General features: G+C 40.0%; 1 protein-coding gene across 13 annotated transcripts in view; it reads left to right on the top strand.

Moving 5' to 3' along the window:
- Positions 1 to 23,340, top strand: part of LOC140481199 (inositol polyphosphate-4-phosphatase type I A) — a 203,901-nt gene that overhangs the window by 157,987 nt on the left and 22,574 nt on the right. For 10 of the 13 annotated variants that reach the window (XM_072577023.1, XM_072577022.1, XM_072577016.1 and 7 more), the window contains 7 exons: positions 5,801 to 5,833; positions 9,204 to 9,376; positions 10,338 to 10,461; positions 11,287 to 11,413; positions 17,247 to 17,387; positions 19,124 to 19,221; positions 20,434 to 20,546. In XM_072577023.1, coding sequence (XP_072433124.1) covers positions 5,801 to 5,833; positions 9,204 to 9,376; positions 10,338 to 10,461; positions 11,287 to 11,413; positions 17,247 to 17,387; positions 19,124 to 19,221; positions 20,434 to 20,546 — 809 coding nt within the window. The remainder of the gene's footprint in view (positions 1 to 5,800; positions 5,834 to 9,203; positions 9,377 to 10,337; positions 10,462 to 11,286; positions 11,414 to 17,246; positions 17,388 to 19,123; positions 19,222 to 20,433; positions 20,547 to 23,340) is intronic. The other 3 variants (XM_072577026.1, XM_072577021.1, XM_072577025.1) reach the window with 1 other exon arrangement.

The following is a 23,340-nucleotide window of genomic DNA, read 5'->3' as shown; positions in this document are numbered from 1 at the left end:
CCAGCCACTCCACCTGCCTAGCCAATTTCTCAAATGAAATAAAGAAGTCTTTGCCACACTTTGATGAGAAAGATGTCAATGTTTTAACATATTTGTATACATCACTACTTTCTCTCATTATCTCCATCCTGTTAACTTTCCTGACTGATTCGCAACTTCTGAAGTTCAAGATCTCTCTCCACTTCTCTTTTTTTCCTCTCTCTCTTTGCTCAGCTAAGAACCTTCTACCCCTTTCTTTTTCCTTTAATATGGCCCTCCTTTCCCTTTATTTAACTTCATTATATTTGCCTCAGTTGCAATTTAGGTTTTTCTAACTTTATTGCACTTGTCTGTTTCTCTGAAACAGCAAAGTGCTTGATCAACTCCATTACAGTTTCAGCTTTCCTTTTGTGTCTGGTTAAGCCTAATTCTAACCTATTTGCTAATTCTAAAATGATGTCCTTCGTCTGTCTTGGCAAATTTGGGAAGCATCTTCACACCTCAGAACCTCTTGCAATCTTGAGTCATTTCCCTCACTTATAGTTTAACAAACCACAAGTAACTGAAATTAAATACATTTTCTCACTTATGTTTTATTTAAAAATCTAGGACACTAATCGACAAATGTTCAAATCTGCTGAAATCTTTTGTACCCAAATCAGTACAAATTTGTCCAAATCCCTGACTGGATCTGTCTAAACTGTCCAAATCTCTCACTTGAGCCCCCAAATTGTGATGTGGAGATGAACACCTCTGTTAATTAAACTAAATCCAGAAAAGCTCACTTTGCCTCGTAATCTGTTGAAGTTTGAGTGACCAAGAACTCCCAAATTCCACTAGTTAAAGAAAATAACATCAATTTGTTTTTCTAACTCTAAAAGTGACTATTAAACAACTATTCACAATTCTAAACCCCTTTTCTCTTTTTTTTTGCTTATTATCTGCCTCCAACTCTATGACAATATGTTGTTTCAATAAGACATATTAACATTACATCAACTTAATTTCTAAACCACACGGCTGCTGTCATCTTCTGTGTCTTTCTTCTGGCTGAAGATTTCCCTGGATCGTTGTCATTCTTTTTATTGAGTCTGTTTCATTTGAAAAGGTACCTTTGTTAGAGAGGGTTTCCTTATTTCTTGGAGAACAAGATATTAGCTCTCCATGCTTTTTTGGCTCAGCAACAGTTGGTCTCTGACCAATTTTCGAATGGTACACATTTTATACACCTCCAAACATTGGGTCGTCTTATTGGTTCAATGTTGGCAAAACCATAAATTCAAACTCAATTGAGTTTTTACATCCTGGGGCATAATTGAAACTAGTTAAATTTTGAATTGTTGTCCAAACAGCAACCATAACTCTGGTATCCATTTCACACCCAAATGTTACATATTTTCAATATTCCAGTACACTCTGAGATTGCCATCTAGTCTTATTCACAGGTACTTGTAATCTCTCCGTTCAGAACAGCATTTACTCTCTCTCAAAGGTACAGTACGTGCCTTCAACTTCATAATATCTGGTATCTAAAATCCCTCATTCCTGATACTATTCTAGTAAATCTCTCTGCACTCTGTCCAGGACTTTATTTGTTGAGGTGTATCATCACTTCTTTTATACTCTACTTATAAACCCAAGGATCCTGTAAACTGCCTTAAGTATTTCGACTTGTCTGGCCACCCTCAGAGAATTATGCACTTGTACCCAAAGGCTCCTGTACTCCCCTCCAAGTTCTGTATCATTGAGACTGTCTTGTCTCTGGTTTCTCTACCAAAATGCATTATCTTCTATTTCTCTGCTTTGAAATTCATCTGACACTTTTGCCCATTTGACCAATTTGTCAGTGCCTCTGTGAAGTTGCTCAGCATTATTCTCATAATTCGGTATTCTCCCTAGTTTAGTATCATCTGCAAATTTAGAGATTGTGCCCTCAATATTCACCTCCAAGTTATTTATACAAATCTGAAAAGGCAAGGGTCTCTATCTCAATCCTGGGGAGCACCACTTGCAACTTGTCCAATCTGAGAAATGTCCATCATTATTACCCTCTGTGTCCTGTTTTTTAGCCAGTTTATAATCCATACCACCAAGGTCAATCCCAAACAGTTCTAATTTGCTAGTCAACTTGTGCATAGTTTTGCATGCTTTCCAGAAGTCCAAATATATAGCATGCTCAGAATTATTCGTGGGTGGCACAGTGGTTAGCACTGCTGCCTCACAGCGCCAGAGACCCGGGTTCATTTCCCGCCTCAGGCGACTGACTGTGTGGAGTTTGCACGTTCTCCCTGTGTCTGCGTGGGTTTCCTCCGGGTGCTCCGGTTTCCTCCCACAGTCAGGTGAATTGGCCATGCTAAATTGCCTGTAGTGTTAGGTAAGGGGTAAATGTAGGGGCATGGGTGGGTTGCGCTTCGGCGGGTCAGTGTGGACTTGTTGGGCCGAAGGGCCTGTTTCCACGCTGTAATGTAATCTAATCTAATCTTATCCTCAGCCACTGTCTGTGTCGCCCCATCAAAGAACCCATTGAATTTGTCAGACATGATCTGCCCTTGATAAAGCCATGTTAACTATCCAGTATTAACTTATTTTTCTCTATGTATTTATCTTGCCCTGTATTATGGATTGCATCAGTTTTCCCAATTCAAGCTGTACTTTTCTGGATTATTCTTTGCCTTTTCTTAAACAACAGCATCAAGTTTGTAACCCTTCAATCCACTGGGACTCGTACTATGTTCAGCAAGGCCTGGAACATTTCTGTCAGCAGCAGAAGTTTAGGCTGACCGACACACATTTTTAATCAATCAGGGAATCTAGGGACATGGGGATAAGGTAAAAAAGTGGAGTTGAGGTAAACCAGGTCAACTATAATCTTAAGAGCAGAGTAGATATAGACCACTGCCTTGTCTCTACTCCAACGCCTATAGATGTCCCCTTTTTCTCTAGTGTTTTAATAGAAGAACCCCTTGCCATTCAGTTATAATAAATCAGAGTAATAAGATACAGGTTTATACAGGGAGGAAAGGGTCCTGTGAGGGAGCCATGGTTTAATAAGGAATTGGAATCCCTTATTAAAGGGAAGAGGGCGGCCTATGTAAAGGTGAGGCGTGAAGGTTCAATTGGGGCGATTGAGTGTTATAAGGTAGCCAGGAAGGATCTAAAGAGAGCTAAGAGCAGCAAGGAGGGGGCATGAAAAGTCCTTGGTTGGTAGGATTAGGGAAAACCCAAAGGCTTTCTATAGGTATGTCAGGAATAAAAGAATGACTAGGGTAGGAATAGGTCCAGTCGAGAATAGTAGTGGGAAGTTGCATGTGGTGGCTGAAGAGTTTGGGGAGACACTGAATGAATGCTTTTTGTCAGTATTCACTCATGAACAGGACATTGTTGCCGATGTGAATATTGAGTCACAATTAATTAGAATGGATGGCTTTGAGGTATGTAGGGAAGAGGTGTTGGAAATTCTGGAAAGGGTGAAAATAGATAAGTCCCCTGGGCCTGATGGCATTTATCCTAGGATTTTCTGGGAAGCAAGGGAGGAGATTGCAGAGCCATTGGCCTTGATTTTTATGTCCTTGTTATCTACAGGATTAGTGCCAGAAGACTGGAGGATAGCAAATGTGGTTCCCTTGTTCAAGAAGGGGAGTAGGGATAACCCTAGTAACTATAGGCCGTGAGTCTCACTTCTGTTGTGGGCAAAGTCTTAGAGAGAATTGTAAAGGATAGGATTTATGAACATCTGGATAGGAATGATGTGATCAAGGATAGTCAGCATGGTTTTGTGAAGGGCAGGTTGTGCCTCTCAAACCTTATTGAATTCTTTGAGAAGGTGACTAAGGAAGTGGACAAGGGTAAAGCGGTAGAAGTGGTGTATATGGATTTTAGTAAGGCGTTTGATAAGGTTCCTCATGGTAGGCTACTGCAAAAAAAATACGGAGGTATGGCATTGAGGGGGAGTTGGAGGTTTGGATTAGGAATTGGCTGGCTGGAAGAAGACAGAGGGTAGTAAGTTGATGGTAAAGGTTCATCTTGGAATGCAGTTACTAGCGGTTTTCCGCAAGGATCTGTTTTGGGACCATTGCTGTTTGTCGTTTTTATAAATGACCTGGAGGAGGGGCTAGAAGGTTGAGTGAGCAAGTTTGCGGATGATACGAAAGTCGGTGGAGTTGTTAACAGTGAGGAAGGATGTGGCAGGTTACAGCGGGATATAGATAAGCTGCAGAGCTGGGCAGAAAGGTAGCAAATGGAGTTCAATGTAGGTAAGTGAAGTGATTCATTTTGGTAAGAGTAACAAGAAGATGGGGTACTGGGCTAATGGTCGGATACTTGGTAGTGTGGATGAGCAGAGGGATCTTGGTGTCCATGTACACAGATTTCTGAAAGTTGCCACCCAGGTAAATAGTGCTGTGAAGAAGGCATATGGCGTATTGGCTTTTATTGGTATAGGAATTGCGTTCCGGAGTCTTGAGGTCATGTTGCAGTTGTATAAGACTCTGGTGCGGCCGCATCTGGAGTATTGTGTGCAGTTTTGGTCGCCATACTATAAGAAGGATGTGGAGGCACTGGGACGGGTGCAGAGGTGGTTTACCATGATGTTGCCTGGTATGGTAGGAAGATCGTATGAGGAAAGGCTGAGGCACTTGGGGCTGTTTTAATTGGAGAAAAGAAGGTTTAGGGGTGACTTGATTGAGGTGTACAAGATGAATTGGGGGTTTAGATAGGGTTGGCCATGAGAACCTTTTTCCACGTATGGAGTCAGCTATTATGAGGGGGCATAGCTTTAAATTAAGGGGTGGTAGGTATAGGACAGAGGCTAGGGGTAGATTCTTTACTCAGCGAGTCGTGAGTTCATGGAATGCCCTGCCAGTAGCAGTGGTGGACTCTCCCTCTTTATGGGCATTTAAACGGGCATTGGATAGACATATTGAGGATAGTGGGCTAGTGCAGGTTAGGTGGGCTTGGATCGGCGCAACATCGAGGGCCAAAGGGCCTGTACTGCGCTGTATCTTTCTATGTTCTATTTGTCAAAACATTCCTGGGAAGAGAGAAATTTGAGAGTTGCTTCATAATCTATGGTCTTCTGCATATGTTTATAGATAGTTGTAAGTAGTCACTGGCAGTGCTTAGGACAAGATCTCTAATCAGTTCTCTGTTAGGGAAGCTGTGGATATGAACCAAGAGCTTACATTAAAAAAAGATATTTTTACCTGTCAGTGCCCACAGAAAATCAAATGTTTGTGAATGCAGATTAATGTGCAAAATGAAAAATTAAAATCCTTGTCAAACGAGTTAATTTATAATTGAAGTGACAAGTCCATTTTTTATATATTTTATATATATATATATCTCTAATATGGTTACATATTAGCTGTATAAAAGCTGTTTTTCACTCATGTTACATGTTACATTGCAACTCTTTAGTGCAGGCTATTGATTTAATGAAATTACTTTAATATATTTAATGTGGGTGACTTCTTTTTCTAGTGAGAGCTTCCTGTTCCCAAAACACACAATTATTTTATTTAAAATATTGTGTGCTGATGTTGCAAAGCTTTCACTGCAAGACTCTATACTATCTTGTCCACTTTGGAAATCGACTTCAGCAAGGCAATTTAAAAGATGTTGTGTTTGTAAAATGCCCGGGTGGAATCATTCTTGCCCTGAAATGCTCTTGCTCTTTGATTCTGTTTTGCTTGCTGCTTTATCAGAGCTGAGTGCGAAGCACCTCATTGTAAAATACTTCAAAGAAAAAAGCAACTAGATCTGCTTGTCAGTAGAAAAAAGTGCTGCTTCCTAATCATGCATGTGCACCTCCATTTCTGTGCAGATTGCCACTCCACTGCAGAGGACCCTACCGAAGGTATGTGCGTTTTCCAGGCCCTTTCACCAGCCAATTTGTGCTTTTTTTCACACCTAATCTGGGTTGCCATGAATGCATTTTTGCACATAGATGCTTCAGCTAGGATGTTTACAAAACTGACCTATTTTAAAGTAAATTGGTTTTTGTTATTTCTGGAGCATCACAACTGATAATTACAGCTTTTGTCTCAATATGAGCATGTTTATTAAGCTAACATTTTAAATTTGGTTTTGTAATAAAGTGTCGAGTTTAATTCTGCTTCTTTCCAGTCTTTGCAAATTTCAAAGCTTGAAGGAAGGGCAATGAAAGAGTTGGTTAGTTGTAATTTTAAAGACTGAAAGAAAGTCTTCTTTTTAGAGTTAGTTTTTGAGAGGTTTAAAATTGAGAATTTTCCTTCAATAGGAAGGAGAACACTTCCAATTAGTGGAAGGATTTGGGAGATCCAGAGGGCACAAATCCAAAATGATTGGCAAAAGAAACAGTGGTGTTGTGCGGAAATCTTTTTCATGCAACAAGAGATTAGATCCTTCAGTGCACTGCCTGAGAATATGGGAGAGGCAGATTTAATTGTGGCTTTCAAAGGGAATCGGATAATTATTCATTGGGAGTGTTCATGGGGAAAAGGCAACAATTTGGCTCCAGTTACGTTGATTTGCAGGGACCTGGCATAGAGATGATGGGGTGATTGGCTGCCTCCTCTGCTTGTAACCATTCTGTGATTGGTTTAATAACTTATTGTCCTTACCAGCGAATTGACAACCTCTAACTCATGCTGAAATTCTATCATTACAAGTTGCGCAATTAAGTTCAATAAATTTGCTTGCTTCAGCCTTTTAGCCTCAAGGAACTGCCTGGGTTGGAGGTGCCTCAACACTTAAGGGAAGTGGAACAATAGGTGGATTGCTCCAAACTTTGGACACTTCATGGAGTGGTGCAAGTTTGGAACAGTGCTGTTGTGGCTGGTAAATTACAGGGTATGAGGAGCATGAGTAAGATAGAAAATAAAGACCCCAGAAACAGACACCATATATTTGCCACTACGAGGTATAGGTAGTTGGAAAGCCCACTAGAATATAGACCAAGGCACATCTTGTTGCAGGATGCTGCCCAAATACAACAGGAGGAGGAAGGGAAGCATACTGTTATAATTGCAAAAGATTCAAAAAGTGAGAATAGAGAGCATCCTTTTTTAAACAGGATTGAGTAACCTATATGGTATGGCCTATCTGGTGCGACGGTCAAAACCTCTTGAACAGGCTGGAAAGGGTATTAGAGAATAGGATTTCAGTGGTTGAGATCTATGTTTGAACCAAGAGCATAAGAAAAGGGATACAAGAGGCCTTTTTTTTTGGCAAATACTAGGACTTGGGGCCAAATTAAATAACAATGTCACAATTACTAACCATGTCAAATCAACTTAGTACAAGATGAAGCAAAGTATGAAGGTGAACACATGGCTGAAAGAATCCTGAGAGAAAGCGGTGTTCCTCAAGGTACTGTATCTCTGGTCCAGCTGCAAGTGCAGGACGGTTGAACTAATAGCCCACTGTAAGGGACAAATAGGGTGGAGATAACTTTAAACCAGTGAATGGGGATGGGAGGCTTATATGGAAAAGGTAGTACAAATAATAGTTTCAAAATAATCAAGAGACAAGAGATTAAACTAATTTTGTGCTTTAGACATTTCAGGTAAAGGCAAAACTAAAAGATATAAAGTGATTGGGCAATGAAAGAAAAAGAAGAAACACCCAAGTAGAACACTGAAGCAGAAGGGCAAATTATGATGTGAACAAATTAAGCATTCTTTAAGCATGATTAACTGTGTAAGAAACAAATCATAGCTTGAGCAAATTCAACTGAAAGGATATGACATGATAGCCATTAGTGAAGCACGATCGCAAGGCTATCAGGACTAGGAACTAAATACACATGTTTATAAAGTATGTGGGAAAGTTAGGGAAATTAGGATGGGGAAGACTGGCTTTATAGATGGAAACGCAACCCTTCAAAGCTGAGAGGATACAACAGAGGTAAGCAAGCCTCCAAGATTTTGAGTAGCAATAGAAAATGCTTTGAGTATTGTGGAAGTTGTATATAGCAGTTCTTCCGCTCTTATTCCTCCAGCTGCCCCTATCAAGCCTCCAGACAAAGGGAAAAAATCTCTGAACTTGTTTTTAAAAAAATCTTCACCTAAGGGTATTTAGATTTTGCTAACTTGACCAGCATTTATTGCTCATTCCTAATTGCCAGTGAGAAAATGGTGATGAACTGTCACCTTGATATAGTCTGTTTCGTGTGGGCCCACATTGTGCTGTTAAGAAGTTGTTCCAGGATTTTGATTACATAAGCATTTCAGTGCAGAACAGGTTTTTTAAAACTGAGTAAAATAACAGGATCAGTCAGGCCCAATTAAGCAATTCAACCCTTCTGTACTAATTTAATTTCTTCTCCAGTATTGTAGCTGAAACATGGGTGCTAGAATGTTACAGTTGAGCATTAATTATAACTAAAGTCCAAACTCTCACTTTTTGCATTTTGTATCCAGACTGCAGTACATCTAAGTGGCAATGTTTAATTTTTTTTGGAAACAGCCAAAGAATGAGGTCTTTCCAAATTACTCCAAATTATAAAACCGGTGATGTGTAGGTACTTTCGTTTGAAAGTGAATTATAGCAGCTAACCTTTAACAATTATTTCACCATCAATTTAAGAAAAGATTTGATTAAAATATGATAGTGCTGATATGACAGAAATAACAATAAATATGGACGCATTTGTAGGATATCTAGAAATGTTATTGTTTGAGCAGTTTTATCCTGTGTAAAATGGTTGAAGTGGACCCCAACACTTAACTTCCTGATGAAGGGCCTTTGCCTGAAACGTCGATTCTCCTGCTCCTCAGATGCTGCCTGACCTGCTGTGCTTTTCTAGCACCACACTCTCGACTCTAATCTCCAGCATCTGCAGTCCTCAATTTCATCCAACATGTAAAGCTCATGCCTGCAAATTGCCTACTGTAACTTTTAAAAACAAGTTTGATTTTTTTTTTAAGTGATAACTTAAATTTGAATCTATCGGTTACTTAAAATTGCCCTTAACTTGTTTACACTGCTCTTTGTTGAGGAAGGGGTTGTGGTAAAAGAACAAAGGGAATGTCTGTGATGGGTTGGAAGATGAGACAAGTTAAATCACCAGTCAGTGATGCAGAACATTTAGATGTTTGTGTTTCTTACTTCCTTACTCTAGATTTTGCACAATTCCATATTCTAATAGTAGGGAGTCAAAATTGTTGGTCACTAATTCAGTTTCTGTCATAATTGTTTCCTCAAACCCAGGTATTGAATTTAATTGGTCTTTTACTGTTTAACAGGTGAATGGAGTGAAGCACTTTATCCTCTGTTGACCACACTCACTGACTGCGTAGCTATGATGAGTGACAAGGCAAAGAAAGCTATGGTATTTCTACTAATGCAGGACAATGCTCCAACTATAGCAATGGACTTAACTATCCAGTACCGCAGAGACGTGGTCTTCTGCCAAACTGTAAGTTTGTATGCAGATGCAGTTTTTTTTTTCTTTTGTGGCCCGTGTCTTTTTTTTTCTTTGCCTGTCTCCTCCTCCTCCTATCACGAATATTGTTTAATTAAACCCACCAGGCCTCTAGCAATGCTGTGTATAACCATAATGCTAGAAGCTGCAACAATTGACTCAGTGTGATTGTCTCAGCTTTCCAGCTCACCAACTTGTTGCAACATGGACCTAAAAAACACTGTTTACATTAGATTACTTGTGTGGAAACAGGCCCTTTGACTCAACAAGTCCACACTGATCCTCTAAAGAGCAACCCAAGCCAGACCCATTCCCCTACATTTACCCCTTCACCTAACACTACAGGCAATTCAGCATGGCCAATTCATCTAACCTGCACATTTTTGGACTGTGGGAGGAAACCCACGCAGACACTGGGAGAATGTGCAAACTTCGCACAGAGTTGCCTGAGGCAGCAGTGCTGACCACTGTGCTATCATGCCGCCCAGAAATATCTCGTACTCCAAGTATAAAGAAGCTTGACTTGGGTGTCATAAAAAAAAATCTCCTTTTGAGCAAAATTTCAACTTATTTGCTGTTTCTGATACTAAGATATTTTTGCTAATACAGAAGGTATCTCCATGTGTTGATGCATAAAAATATATTCTGAAAAGAGAATTTACATCCTGTAACATTTTTCATTGTTAGACTTGTGTATAAATGACATTCTAGGATTCATTAGAAGGCAAAACATGTTTACTTTATGTAGTTTAGGTGGGAAGTTATTGTCTTTTTGCTGAAAAGACCTTTCTACTACTTGCAGGACATTTTGGTCAGTGGTACTGACTATTCTGCTTAAGAGGATTTCAAATAAATTGTGCCATAAATAGGAAAGAAATGCGATCCTGCATGTTTCCTGATAATTCTGTCATATTTTTAATTGAACATTATATTTCTGTTTTTACCTTCAATATAGCTGACAGCCCTGATCTGTGGTTTTATTATTAAACTAAGAAACTGCCTTCGTGATGACGGATTTTTGCGCCAGCTTTACACCATTGGCTTGTTGGCACAATTTGAAGGTCTTTTAAGTACATATGGTAGGACATTCATAATCTTATTTGTGTTATTAGATTTTTGTTGTAAGACTGCTATCTGCCAGTTTTGAAAATTTTAAATACCCTAAGGTATTTATTACTTAGTTTAAGTGGAAAAATCTATCGTGGTATTGCCTCCATTCTGTTACTGTAAATATAAGGCCTCAGAATCCAATAACTGGCTGAAAATTGTCTCTCATTTTTTAATCATGAGAACTTTGTCCCATGAGGCATTTTATCATTGCATAAAATCAGTGATCCACCATCTTTCAACATCGTGTATAATCCAACCTTTATTGTGACCCTTAGTTTTTTTTTCCCTGAGCTTTAGTGCTTGTGATAGCTTTTGTTCAATACGTGGATACTTAAAAAAGTGAAAACAAGTGTAAAACATCTGTGAAACCATTTCAGAAAATTTTACTCTAAATACTCAGTAATCACTTAGTATGTGTATTCACATTACGTAATCACTTTCTCGCTGCTTGGCACTGTTAGTGTCTTCAGTGTATTGTCACATTATATACTGTACTACCTTGTAAACAGCTTGGTGTGCACTCCCAATAATGGGCACTGGTTCTTTGTTCATGGAATACATCTTTTTCTAGAAACAAGTTAAGAACTAACTTTGCATTAAAAGGTGTTCTCTCAAGATTCATATTATAAGCAAATAAATTAAGCTTTAATATTTTAAAAACGCTAGAAGTGTTTAGTAAATAGTGTTGTGTAAAAATGTTTCTTTGGCCACTTGATTATTCTTTCCATGGTAGGTAAGAATTAACAAAGTGATCGTGACTCCCCATCCCAAAATTAATAATGTACTTTATGTAGGGGAGGAACTTGCTATGCTCGAAGATATGAGCACAGGAATTATGGATTTACGAAACGTGACTTTTAAAGTAATCCAAGCTATGTCTGCTTCGTCAGTTGATATGCTGCCTGTCATTACTGGAAACCGGTAAGTAATGAGGGATTCCTTTCTGGAATATCTTGTGATAGTTGTATTTTCCAATGGTAAGTGAAAAATAAAAAACCTATGTATGTCCTTGTATGCCACCATTGCAAGAAAAGTAACATTCATGCTAGTGTTTACAGTTAATGTTTCCTTGAAAATTGTGCAGTGGTATTGGTAAATAGATCATGTTATGCTCTAGAATGATTGGAAATTGAACTTTCTCTTAGTAGTATGACATTATTTCATCGGTTCCCCAAATACTTACTGTAACTGCTCACTGTTAAGCAGCTATAAGGCCATCTTAATGATCAGCACTTTTTATTGCATTCATTCAGTCACTTGCAGGCTCTCTCAGCAGAATGGTCCAGGTGTATAAGTTGGTGTATAGTTGGTGCAGAGTTGCTGCTTGCTGCTACGAGTACTGCTCACTGACATCAGTGAAAGATGATGAGATGATGATGGTGAGGTGCAGCAACTTAAACTGACTAGAACCAATGAAAAAACAAAATTTAAAACAATATGTCAACTAATCACCACATTGAGATGCCTTCGCAGTTATATTGACCAGTGGGGATCATAAGTGAAGTGTATGTGGTGGTGAATCTTGTTGATATTGTTTTATTCACTCATGGGATGTGGGCATCGTTGGCTGGCCAACATTTATTGGCATCCCTAATTGCCCTTGAGAATGTGATGGTGAGCTGCCTTCTTGAAACGCTGCAGTCTATGTGCTATAGGTTGACCCACAATTCAAGGATTTTTGACCCAGTGACAGTGAAGACACGGTGATATATTTCCAAGTCAGGATGTTGGGTAGCTTGGAGGTGCAGTTGCAAGTGGTGGTGTATTTCTAAGTATTTGCTGCCCTTGGCTTCTCAGAGGGAAGTGGTCATAGGTTTGGAAAGGTACTGTCTTCGGATCTTTAGTGAATTTCTGCAATTCATCTTGTAGATAGTGTATATACCGTTGCTATTCAGCATCAGTGGTGGAGGAACTGTGTGCTTGTGGATGTGGTGCCAATCAAGTGGGCTGTTTTGTTCTGGGTGGTGTCATGCTTTTTGAGTGGCGTTGGAGCTGCATCTGTTCAAGCAAGTGGGGAGTATTCCATCACACCTGACTTGTACCTTGTAGATGGTGGACAGGGTTTGGGGAGTTGAGAGGAGTCAAGTTGAGGTCACAGCACGGAAACAGACGAGTGGATATTTTACTCAGTGTGTGCAGTGGTGAGTAGAGTGGGTTCTTTCTTGATTATATGTATTATTGAGATATGTCTCTTGATTAAACTTAAAACATAAGCCATAAGTATTAATTTAACCTGGAGCAGTGTTTTGTAGAAGAATATGAGCTATTTTCTGGGTCTGTAGATTGAAAGAAGCAAAAATGGCCTTTAGTAGAGTAATATGCTCCTCTTGTCAGATGTGGGAATTTCGGGAGAGTTTACAAATTACTGAGGATTATATCTGCAATAAATACCGTCAGTTGCGAATCCTATCAGATCAAATGGATCAGTTGGAGAGTCAGAGGTAATGAGGAATTTACAAGAGCAAGGGGATGTGATGGATGACAGTTATAGGAAGGGGGAAAAGTCACCGATACCTTTCCTGGAGTTAACCCATCTATGTGACTGTTAGAGGTAGGCAGTTAGTGCAGGAGTCTTCTGGGGCTATCCCCATTTCAAACAAGTATGCTGTTTTGGAAAGTGTAGGGGGTGATGTAGGGGAACGTAGCACGAACAGATAAGTTTCTGGTATTGAGACTGGCTGTAATGGAATGAGGGGTACATCGGGTTCCAAGAGATCAATTGTGTTAGGGGATTCTGTAGTCTGAGGTACAGACAGACATATCTGGTGGCCAGCAGCAAGAAATCAGAATGGTTGTTGCTTCCCTGGTGCCAGAATCAAGATGTCTCAGAGGATGCAGAATGTTCTCAGGGGGAGAGAGGCCAGCAAGAAGTCATTGTACACATTGCAACCAATGCAGGATGCGGGACGCAAGGAGATAGTGAGGAAAGAAATCCATCTGAGAACAAAGGTGAGTCAAATAGTCAGGGTAGGCAGGGACAAAGCAGAGAACAAGATAGAACTGATAAATTAAACTGCTATTATTTCAATGCAAGAGACCTAACAGGGAAGGCAGATGAACTCAGGGCATGATTAGGAACATGGGACTGGGATATCATAGCAATTACAGAAACATGGCTCAGGGATGGACAGAACTGGCAGCTTAATGTTCCAGGATACGAATACTACAGGAAGGACAGAAAGGGAGGCATGAGAGGAAGGGGAGTGGTGTTTTTGATAATGGATAGCATTACAGCTGTACTGAGGGAGAATATTCCTGGAAATACATCGAGGGAAGTTATTTGGGTAGAACTGAGAAATAAGGAAAGGGGTGGTCACCTTACTGAGATTGTATTATAGATCACCTAATAGTCAGAATGAAATTGAGAAGCAAATTTGCAAGGAGATCTCCATTATCAGTAAGAATAATTGGGTGGTTATGGCAGGGGATTTTAACTTTCCAAACAGACTGGAACTGCCATAGTGTTAAGAGTTTAGATGGAGAGGAATTTAAGCGTGTACAAGAAAGTTTTCTGATTCAGTATGTGTATATACCTACTAGAGAAGGTGCAAAACTTGACCTACTTTTGGGAAATGAGGCAGGGCAGGTGACTGAGGTATCAGTGGGGGAGCACTTTGGGGTCAGCTACCAAAATTCTATTTGTTTTAAAATAGTGATGGAAAGGATAGATCAGATTTAAAAGTTGAAGTTCTAAATTGGAGAAAGGCCAATTTTAACAGTATTAGGCAAGAACTTTCAAAAGCTGATTGGAGGCACATGTTTGCTGGAAAATGGGAAGCCGTCAGAAATAATGAGTGTCCAGAGAAAGTATACTCCTGTTAGGGTGAAAGGGAAGGCTGGTAGGTATAGGGGATGCTGCATGATTAAAGAATTTGGGGTTTGGTTAAGAAAAAGGAGGAAGCATATGTCAGATAGACAAGATAGATCGAGTGAATCCTTAGACTATAAAGGCAGTAGGAGCATACTTATGAGAGAAATCAGGAGAGCAAAAAGGGCACATGAGATAACTTTGCCAAATAGAGTTAAGGAGAATCCAAAGGGTTTTCACAAATACATTAAAGACAAAAGGGTAACTAGGGAGAGAATAGGGCCCCTGAAAGATCACCAAGGTAGCCTTTGTGTGCAGCCGCAGGAGATGGGGGAGATACTAAACAAGTATTTTGCATCAGTATTTACTATCGAAAAGGACATCGAGGATGTAGAATGTGGGGGAGATAGATGGTGACATCTTGAAAAATGTCCATGTCACAGAGGAGGAAGTGCTAGATGTCTTGGATGTCTTGAAATGTGTACAAGTGGATATATCCCCAGGACCTGATCAGGTGTACCCTAGAACTGAGAAGCTAGGGAAGTGATTGCTGGGTCTCTTACTGAGATATTTGTATCATCAATAGTCACAGGTGAGGTGCCGGAAGACTGGAGGTTGGCTAACGTGGTTTAAGAAGGCTGGTGAGGACAAGCCAGGAGCTATCGACCAGTGAGCCTGAGGTCGGTCGTGGGCAAGTTGTTGGAGGGAATCCTGAGGGACAGGATGTTACATGTATTTGGAAAGGCAAGGACTGATTAGGGATAACCAACATGTCTTTCTGCATGGGAAATCGTGTGTCACAAACTTGATTGAGTTTTTTGAAAAGTAACAAAGAGGAGTAATGAGGGCAGAGCAGTGGATGTGATCTATATGGACTTCAGTAAGGCATTTGACAAGGTTCCCCATGGGAGACTGATTAGCAAGGTTAGATCTCATGGAATACAGGGAGAACTAGCCATTTGGATACAGAACTGGCTCAAAGGTAGAAGACAGAGGATGGTGGTGGAGGGTTGTTTCTCAGACTAGAGGCCTGTGACCAGTGGAGTGCCACAAAGATCGGTGCAGGGTCCACTACTTTTCTTTTCATATAAATGATTTGGATGTGAGCATAAAGGGTATGGTTAGTAAGTTTGCAGATGACACCAAAATCAGAGATGTAATGGACAGCGAAGAAGGTTACCTCTGATTACAATGGGATCTTGAACGGATGTGCTGAGAAGTGGCAGATGGAGTTTAATTCAGATAAATGTGAGGTGCTGCATTTTGGGAAAGCAATTCTTAGGACTTAATGGTAAGGTCCTAGAGATAGTTGCTGAATAAAGAGACCTCGGAGTGCAGGTTCATAGCTCCTTGAAAGTGGAGTCGCAGGTAGATAGAGTAAAGAAGGCGTTTAGTATGCTTTCGTTTATTGATCAGAATATTGAGTACAGGAGTTGGGAGGTCAAGTTGCGACAGTACAGGACATTGGTTAGGCCACTGTTGGAATATTGCATGCAAGTCTGATCTCCTTCTTATCAGAAGGACATTGTGAAATTTGAAAGGGCTCAGAACATCTTGACAAGGATGTTGCCAGGGTTGGAGAATTTGAGTTATCGGGAGAAGTTGAATAGGCTGTGGCTGTTTTCGCTGGAGTGTTGGAAGCTGAGGGGTTACCTTCTAGAGGTTGATAAAATCATGAGTGGCATGGATAGGATAAATTGACAAAGTCGTTTCCCTGGGGTGGGGGAGTCCAGAACTAGCGGGCATAGGTTTAGGGTGAGAGGGGAAAGATATAAAAGAAACCTAAGGGACAACATTTTCTGAAGAGGGTGATGTGTGTGTGGAATGAGTTGCCAGAGGAAGTGGTGGATGCTGGTATAATTGCAACATTTTAAAAGACATCTGGATGGGTATATGAATAGGAGGGGTTTAGAAGGTTATGGGTCGGGTGCTGGCAGGTGGGACTAGATTGGTTGGGATATCTGGTCGGCATGGATGGGTTGGACTGAAGGGTCTATTTCCGTGCTGTACATCTCTATTACTATCTGATTCTGTAAGTTATTCAGTGCAGTATAACTAACCTCTGACCTGCTCTTGTAGCCAATGTGTTTATCTGGCAAATTCAGTTGAATTTCTGGTCAATGGTAACACCCCCAGGATGTTGTTAGGTGTCAGTGATGGTAACACCATTGAATGTTCAGGGGTGTTGAGACAGTGGCCAAGGAAGGAATGACAAATTTGTTGACTAGGAAATAAACTTCATGGAGGAAGCGGAAATTTCTGCATTTGATGTCCTTGCCGTTAAAGCTTAAAATATGATCGTCACTACTCCCAATGTGCTTCTGCACATTTAGGAGGAAGTGGTGCCACTTGTAGTAATATCAGTGGACTATTAATCTAGAGCCCCAGTTTAATATTCCGGGAATGTGGCTTTGATGCCCAGATTGTGAAATATGTATCAATTAAAAATCTGAAATAAAAAGCTAGCCTGATGGTTACATTGTTGTCAAGTTTGTCATAAAAATCCATCCATTAATGTCCTTTTGACAAAGTAATCTGCCACCTTTGCCTGGCCTACATGTTACTCCAGATCCAAGGCAACGTGATTGACTTTTAATTGCTCGCTGAGCAATGGGAGATGGATAATAAATGCTGACACAGTCAGCAATCCCCACATTCCAAAAAAGAATTTGAAAAGGCGCTGTTTCCAACTCTAATATTTGCTGATCTATGGTTGACTAAAAATGTGCGCATCTGTTGTTATTGATCAGTTTTAATGCTCATATCATATTCCTCTATTGACTGTTTTAGCACTGACATTTTGTACTTTATTTAAGCATTTATCTATTGTGTGCAGTTATTTTTTTTTATACAGTACTGTTTGTGGGCTGAAAGAATGTCAAAGGTTTTTAGTTTTGAAACATTTACTTTGCATGTAAAATCCCTAAGCTATATTCCTCTTTACAGAGATGGATTTAATGTGCGAATACCACTACCAGGTGCTATGTTTGATGCCTTACCTCGGGAAATACAGAGTGGAATGTTACTTCGAGTGCAGCCAGTGCTATTTAATGTGGGTATCAATGAGCAGCAAACACTCGCAGAAAAGTAAGTATTGCTATCAAACAAGCTAAACCACTTTACAAAGCAGTCATCAGCTTTTAAGATTAGCGATAACGGGGGGGAAAAAGACTACTTGAGTGCTGGAAATTTAAAAGCAGAAAATGTTGAATATGTTTGCGACACCCAATGCTCTCCGTACTTCACATGTTTAATCACTGGGTTCTAATGAAGGGTAAAAGCATTAGTCCGCAATAGGATTTTCAGATGTTGATAGATCTCCTGAACATTTCTAATATTTTCTTTCATTTTTAAACCTTATGGGATGGTGAATCACCTCTGTGTAGCATAGTTGCTTAGATGCTGTATTAGTAATTCCCATTGCACAAATCGTTACAGACTTAATCTGTAAAGGGTAAAGGCAGAGTCAACCACATGGATTTTGGGTGCACAGGAATACTCTCAATATCCTAAGGTTCACTGGTCTGACCAGTGACTTGTATAGATTTGGCATGACTACCTTAATTTTATACTCCATTTTCTTTGAAATAAAGGCCAATTATTCCATTTGCCTTCCTCATTACCTGCTGAATCTGTATGCTTGCTTTTAGGATTTATGCATGAAGGCTGCTTGCAAAATGCTGCTGTTTGTTATTTTGTGTCTAAGTTGCTGCAATTGGACTGCAAAACTATTGCGACTAATGATTCTTGTTGGGATCAATGAATCCATAAATATTTACAGTATATTTTAATGACTTGAATGGTGAAAATCACTCTTGTCTGATCTCTGTACCTTCTCTGCTCTGTAACACTGTATTCTGCACTCTATTCTGCAACCTGATGCATTTTGTAAGATACAATTTGCTTGAAGGTTGCAAAATAACACTTCACTATATCTTTGTACCTGTGGCAACAATAAATCAAATCCCATGGATATACTTTAGCCAAGTTTGTAGACAAAAGGTTGGTGGGAAGGTAAGTGATGAAGATGGTAGACTATAGAAGGCTGTAGGTAGTTTAAGCAATTAGGTGAAAACTTAGCAGATGGAATGTAGTGTGGGAAGATGAGGTTATACACTTTAGCTGAAAGAAAGAAGAGCTGAATAGTATTTAAATGGAGAAAGATTGCTGAGAGCTACAATAATCAGATTTGGTAAAGTAATGTTAAAACTATAAGATAGATAAGGAAAAATTTCTTCTTTTAGTGTAGTGAATTTGTGGAATTCTTGACCACAGAGAGCTGTGAAGGCTGAGAGAGACAGATTTTTTTATCCATGGGAGCAAAGGCAGGAAGCTGGAGTGGAGGATTGTCCGATCAGCCATGATCTCATCAATTAGAGGAGCAGACTTGATAGGCTGAATGGCCTGCTTCTCACCTTGGTCTCATTTTTTTCATTATTCCGTCAATTATGTTCTTAAGCTAAAGAAAAAGCTGTAGCTCCAAGCATAATTTTAATGAAAACTCTGAAAGACACTTTGGTGGGAGTTGGCAATCCAACGTTTGCTCCCGAGTTCTCAATTCCAGCTTTGTACTGAAGTAGCAATACACTAAGCGGAAAGGAGAGAACCTGATTAAGATCTTTTCCTGAGCAACATGTATTTTGCAAGTACTAGCGGAGAGTTGTTAGAGATTTGCTTTAAAATGAATCTGCCCGATAATTTTTGTTTGTAAGATGGATTGGGTAGTGCAAAACAATGAAATTGTTGCACTGAAATGAGTTTTCTTAAAATCCCATTTTTTTCACATTTTTTTGATATTGACACTGTACTTTTATCTGGGTTAGGTTTGGAGACACATCTTTACAAGAAGTAATTAATGCCGAGAGTTTGGGCCGTCTGAACTCCTACTATGAGCAGTTTAAGGAGGTTTTGCCTGATGATTGTAAGTATGTGTAGATATGAATCGTAATACTCTTTATTGTATTGTGACTCACTCTGATTAAGAGAAGGAAGATTATTGAGAAAATAACTTGCTCCATAGTCCATGCTGAAAGGTTACTGAAACTTGAAAGAAGCCTAGTTCAATTCATATATTTGTTTGTGAATTTGAAAATAACATATTTTTCTGTCTCAAGTCTCGAAATAAAATTGCAGATTGGAATAAATAAAGGTTATGAAATATTGAGTCCTGTATTTGAAATTAAATAAATTTGCTTTATTACAATTCTGAAATTCATCTTTAGAGGCTTGAGACAGAAAATGTGTTGTTTTCATATTCTCACGCATTTGAATTGAATCAGGCTTATTTCAAGATTTAGCAGCCTTTGAGAATCATCTGTCCTGTCCTACAGTCAGCTTGGCAGCCTCGTGCTCTCTCCACTTTGTCACCTCTTAACACTACACTGCCCCCTCCCCGCCACTGGTCTCTCTCCACCACCCTGACTTTGCAGTCACTTTGTGTTCTCACCCCCCCATTTCTTGCTACCCATTTTTCGCAAAGCACCCATTCTTCTACACATCCTTCCCCCACTGCTATCACCATCACCCCCCTTCCCAGTCTGGTCTTGCAGCAGAGAGGAAGCAATTCCTGGTATGGTCAGATATTGGGGTACTCGCTGAACGTAAATGAATTTCAAGAAATCATCCAATAGTTTAAAAAATTTTGGTTGATTTAAGTTTAAATCTAATCCCACACATTAAGACATTATCGTATAACTTCACTTTTTAGTGAGTTTGGTGTGCATCCTATGGATTTATAAAACTTGCATTACTGAAAACTTGTTAGTTTAATCTAGTAACGATTTCCACTTTTGAAAATATCCTGCACCACAGTAGTTCCATAACTTGTACTTTGTCGACACATTCTACTTCAAGGTAGCTTGTACAATTTTTACAAGCTGAAACTAAAGCTTATTTGTTAGGTATACTACAAACAAAAGACTCCTATCAAGAAAGGACTACTGTAAGTTGAAGTATACATTTTTATATTACACATTGCTGAGGTCACAAACCTATCTAGTGCTAGCTAGTTCAATGAATGTGAATGTACAACGTTAACAACCTGTAGATGGTGTAAAACACATTCCACAAATGATAGCATCAGTGCTTCCCTGCTTTTATTCTGTTTATATCTGCATAAACGTATTTTTTATAGGTTTACCTCGATCCCGGAGTCAGACGTGTCTGCCTGAACTATTGAGATTTCTTGGCCAAAATGTTCATGCAAGAAAGAATAAGAATGTAGACATCCTTTGGCAAGCCGCTGAGGTAAGCTGTTTTATTTGCAAGTTTAATACTGGAATTTTAAATTTCAGTGGATTGGTTACAATTGATCAACATTTTAAAATAAGTTGTAAAACTAAAAATATTAGATGTAAACCTGCATTTGATCTGGATTTCCATTAGTTATGGATTTTATTATCTCAGCACACTTCATTGTTGAGGCCAAATGGTTGCTTGACTATTCAGTATGAATACGAACACATGCAATCCATCAGATAGGTAACTGATTGCGATATAACTTTGGGGAAACCTGTGAAATGAATTGAAAATTGAGATTCTGTAACGAATCATGTTTGAAAGTAATCTTTATTATAATGCTGCTGAGTAATTTGTTTTCCTGGATACACACGCTGACATTAATAGTCTAAGGCTGACCATGAATCCATTCTTGATTGTTGGAAAAACTCAACTAAGTCAAACAGTCAGGGCAGGCAGGAACAAGGTAGGACTAATAAATTAAACCACATTTCAATGCAAGGGGCCTAACAGGGAAGGCAGATGAACTCTGGGCATGGTTAGGAACATGGGACTGGGATATCATAGCAATTACAGAAACATGGCTCAGGGATGGGCAGGACTGGCAGCTTAATGTTCCAAGATACAAATGCTACAGGAAGGATAGAAAAGGAGGCAAGAGAGGAGGGGGAGTGGCATTTTTGATAAGGGATAGCATTACAGCTGTGCTGAGGGAGGATATTCCCAGAATTACATCGAGGGAAGTTATTTGAGTGGAACTGAGAAATAAGAAAGGGATGATTAGCTTATTTTGGTTTTATTATAGACCCCCTAATAGTCAGAGGGATATTGAGAAACAAACTTGTAAGGAGATCTCAGCTATCTGTAAGAATAATAGGGTGGCTATGGTAGGGGATTTTAACTTTCCAAACATAGACTGGGACTGCCACGGTGTTAAAGGTTTAGATAGAGAGGAATTTGTTAAGTGCATACAAGACAATTTTCTGATTCTATATGTGGATGTACCTACGAGAGAGAGTGCAAAACTTGACCTACTTTTGGGAAATAAGGCATGGCAGGTGACAGGTGTCAGTGGGGGAGCACTTTGGGGCCAGCGACCATAATTCTGTTAGATTTAAAATAGTGATGGAAAAGGATAGACCAGATCTAAAAGTTGAAGTTCTAAATTGGAGAAAGGCCAATTTTGACGGTATTAGGCAAGAACTTTTGAAAACTGTTTAAAAAGGGTGGTAAGGACAAGCCAGGGAACCTTTTAGACCAGCGAGCCTGACCTCTGTGGTGGGCAAATGTTTGGAGGGAATCCTGAGGGACAGGATGTTACATGTATTTGGAAAGGCAAGGACTGATTCGGGAGAGTCAACATGGCTTTGTGCGTGGGAAATCATGTCTCACAAACTTGATTTGAGTTTTTTTGAATAAGTAACAAAGAGGATTGATGAGGGCAGAGCAGCGGATGTGACCTATTTGGACTTCAGTAAGGCATTCAACAAGGTTCCCCATGGGAGACTGATTAGCAAGGTTAGATCTCATGGAATACAGAGAGAACTAGCCATTTGGATGCAGAACTGGCTCAAAGTCAGAAGACAGAGGGTGGTGGTGGAGGGTTGTTTTTCAGACTGGAGGCCTGTGACCAGTGGAGTGCCACAAGGATTGGTGCTGGGTCCTCTACTTTTTGTCATTTACATAAATGATTTGGATGCGAGCTTAAGAGGTACAGTAAGTAAGTTTGCAGATGACACCTAAATCAGAGGTGTAGTGGACTGTGAAGATGGTTACCTCGGATTACAACAGGATCTTGACCAGATGGGGCAATGGGCAGAGAAGTGGCAGATGGAGTTTAATTCAGATAAATGGGTGGTGCTACATTTTGGGAAAGCAAATCTTAGCAGGACTTATACACTTAATGGTAAGGTCCTAGGGAGTGTTGCTGAACAAAGAGACCTTGGAGTACAAGTTCATAGCTTCCTGAAAGGATGAGTTTTCTAAATTCTTGGAAGAGCAGGGTCAGATTAGAACAAGTCAACATGGATTTAGTAAGGGGAGGTCGTGCCTGACAAACCTGTTGGAATTCTTTGAAGAGGTGACAAGTAGGTTGGACCAGGGAAACCCAGTGGATGTGGTCTATCTAGACTTCCAAAAGGCCTTTAAGGTGCCACACAGGAGGCTGTTGAGCAAGGTGAGGGCCCATGGTGTTCGAGGTGACCTACTGTTATGGATTGAGGATTGGCTGTCTGACAGAAGACAGAGTTGGGATTAAAGGTTCTTTTTCAGAATGGCAGCCGGTGACAAGCGGTGTCCCGCAGGGTTCAGTGTTGGGGCTGCAGCTGTTCACATTATATATTAATGATCTGGATGAAGGGACTGGGGGCATTCTAGTGAAGTTTGCCGATGATATGAAGTTAGGTGGACAGGCAGGTAGTACTGAGGAAGTGGGGAGGCTGCAGAAGGGTCTAGACAGTTTGGGAGAGTGGTCCAGGAAATGGCTGATGGAATTCAATATGAGCAAATGCGAGGTCTTGCACTTTGGAAAAAAGAATACAAGCATGGACTACTTTCTAAAGCCAAAGTACAAAGGGATCTGGGAGTGCTAGTCGAGGATTCTCTAAAGGTAAACATGCAGGTTGAGTCCGTGATTAAGAAAGCGAATGCGATGTTGTCATTTATCTCGAGGGTTGGAATATAAAAGCATCGTTGTGTTACTGAGACTTTCTAAAGCTCTGGTTAGACCCTATTTGGAGTACTGTGTCCAGTTTTGGTCCTCACACCTCAGGAAGGACATACTGGCACTGGAGCGTGTCCAGCG

This window comes from Chiloscyllium punctatum, chromosome 9 (assembly GCF_047496795.1).
Source record: "Chiloscyllium punctatum isolate Juve2018m chromosome 9, sChiPun1.3, whole genome shotgun sequence".
Classification (NCBI taxonomy): domain Eukaryota; kingdom Metazoa; phylum Chordata; class Chondrichthyes; order Orectolobiformes; family Hemiscylliidae; genus Chiloscyllium; species Chiloscyllium punctatum.
Note: the sequence above shows the minus strand (reverse complement) of the source record. Positions and strands in the feature narration are given on the sequence as shown.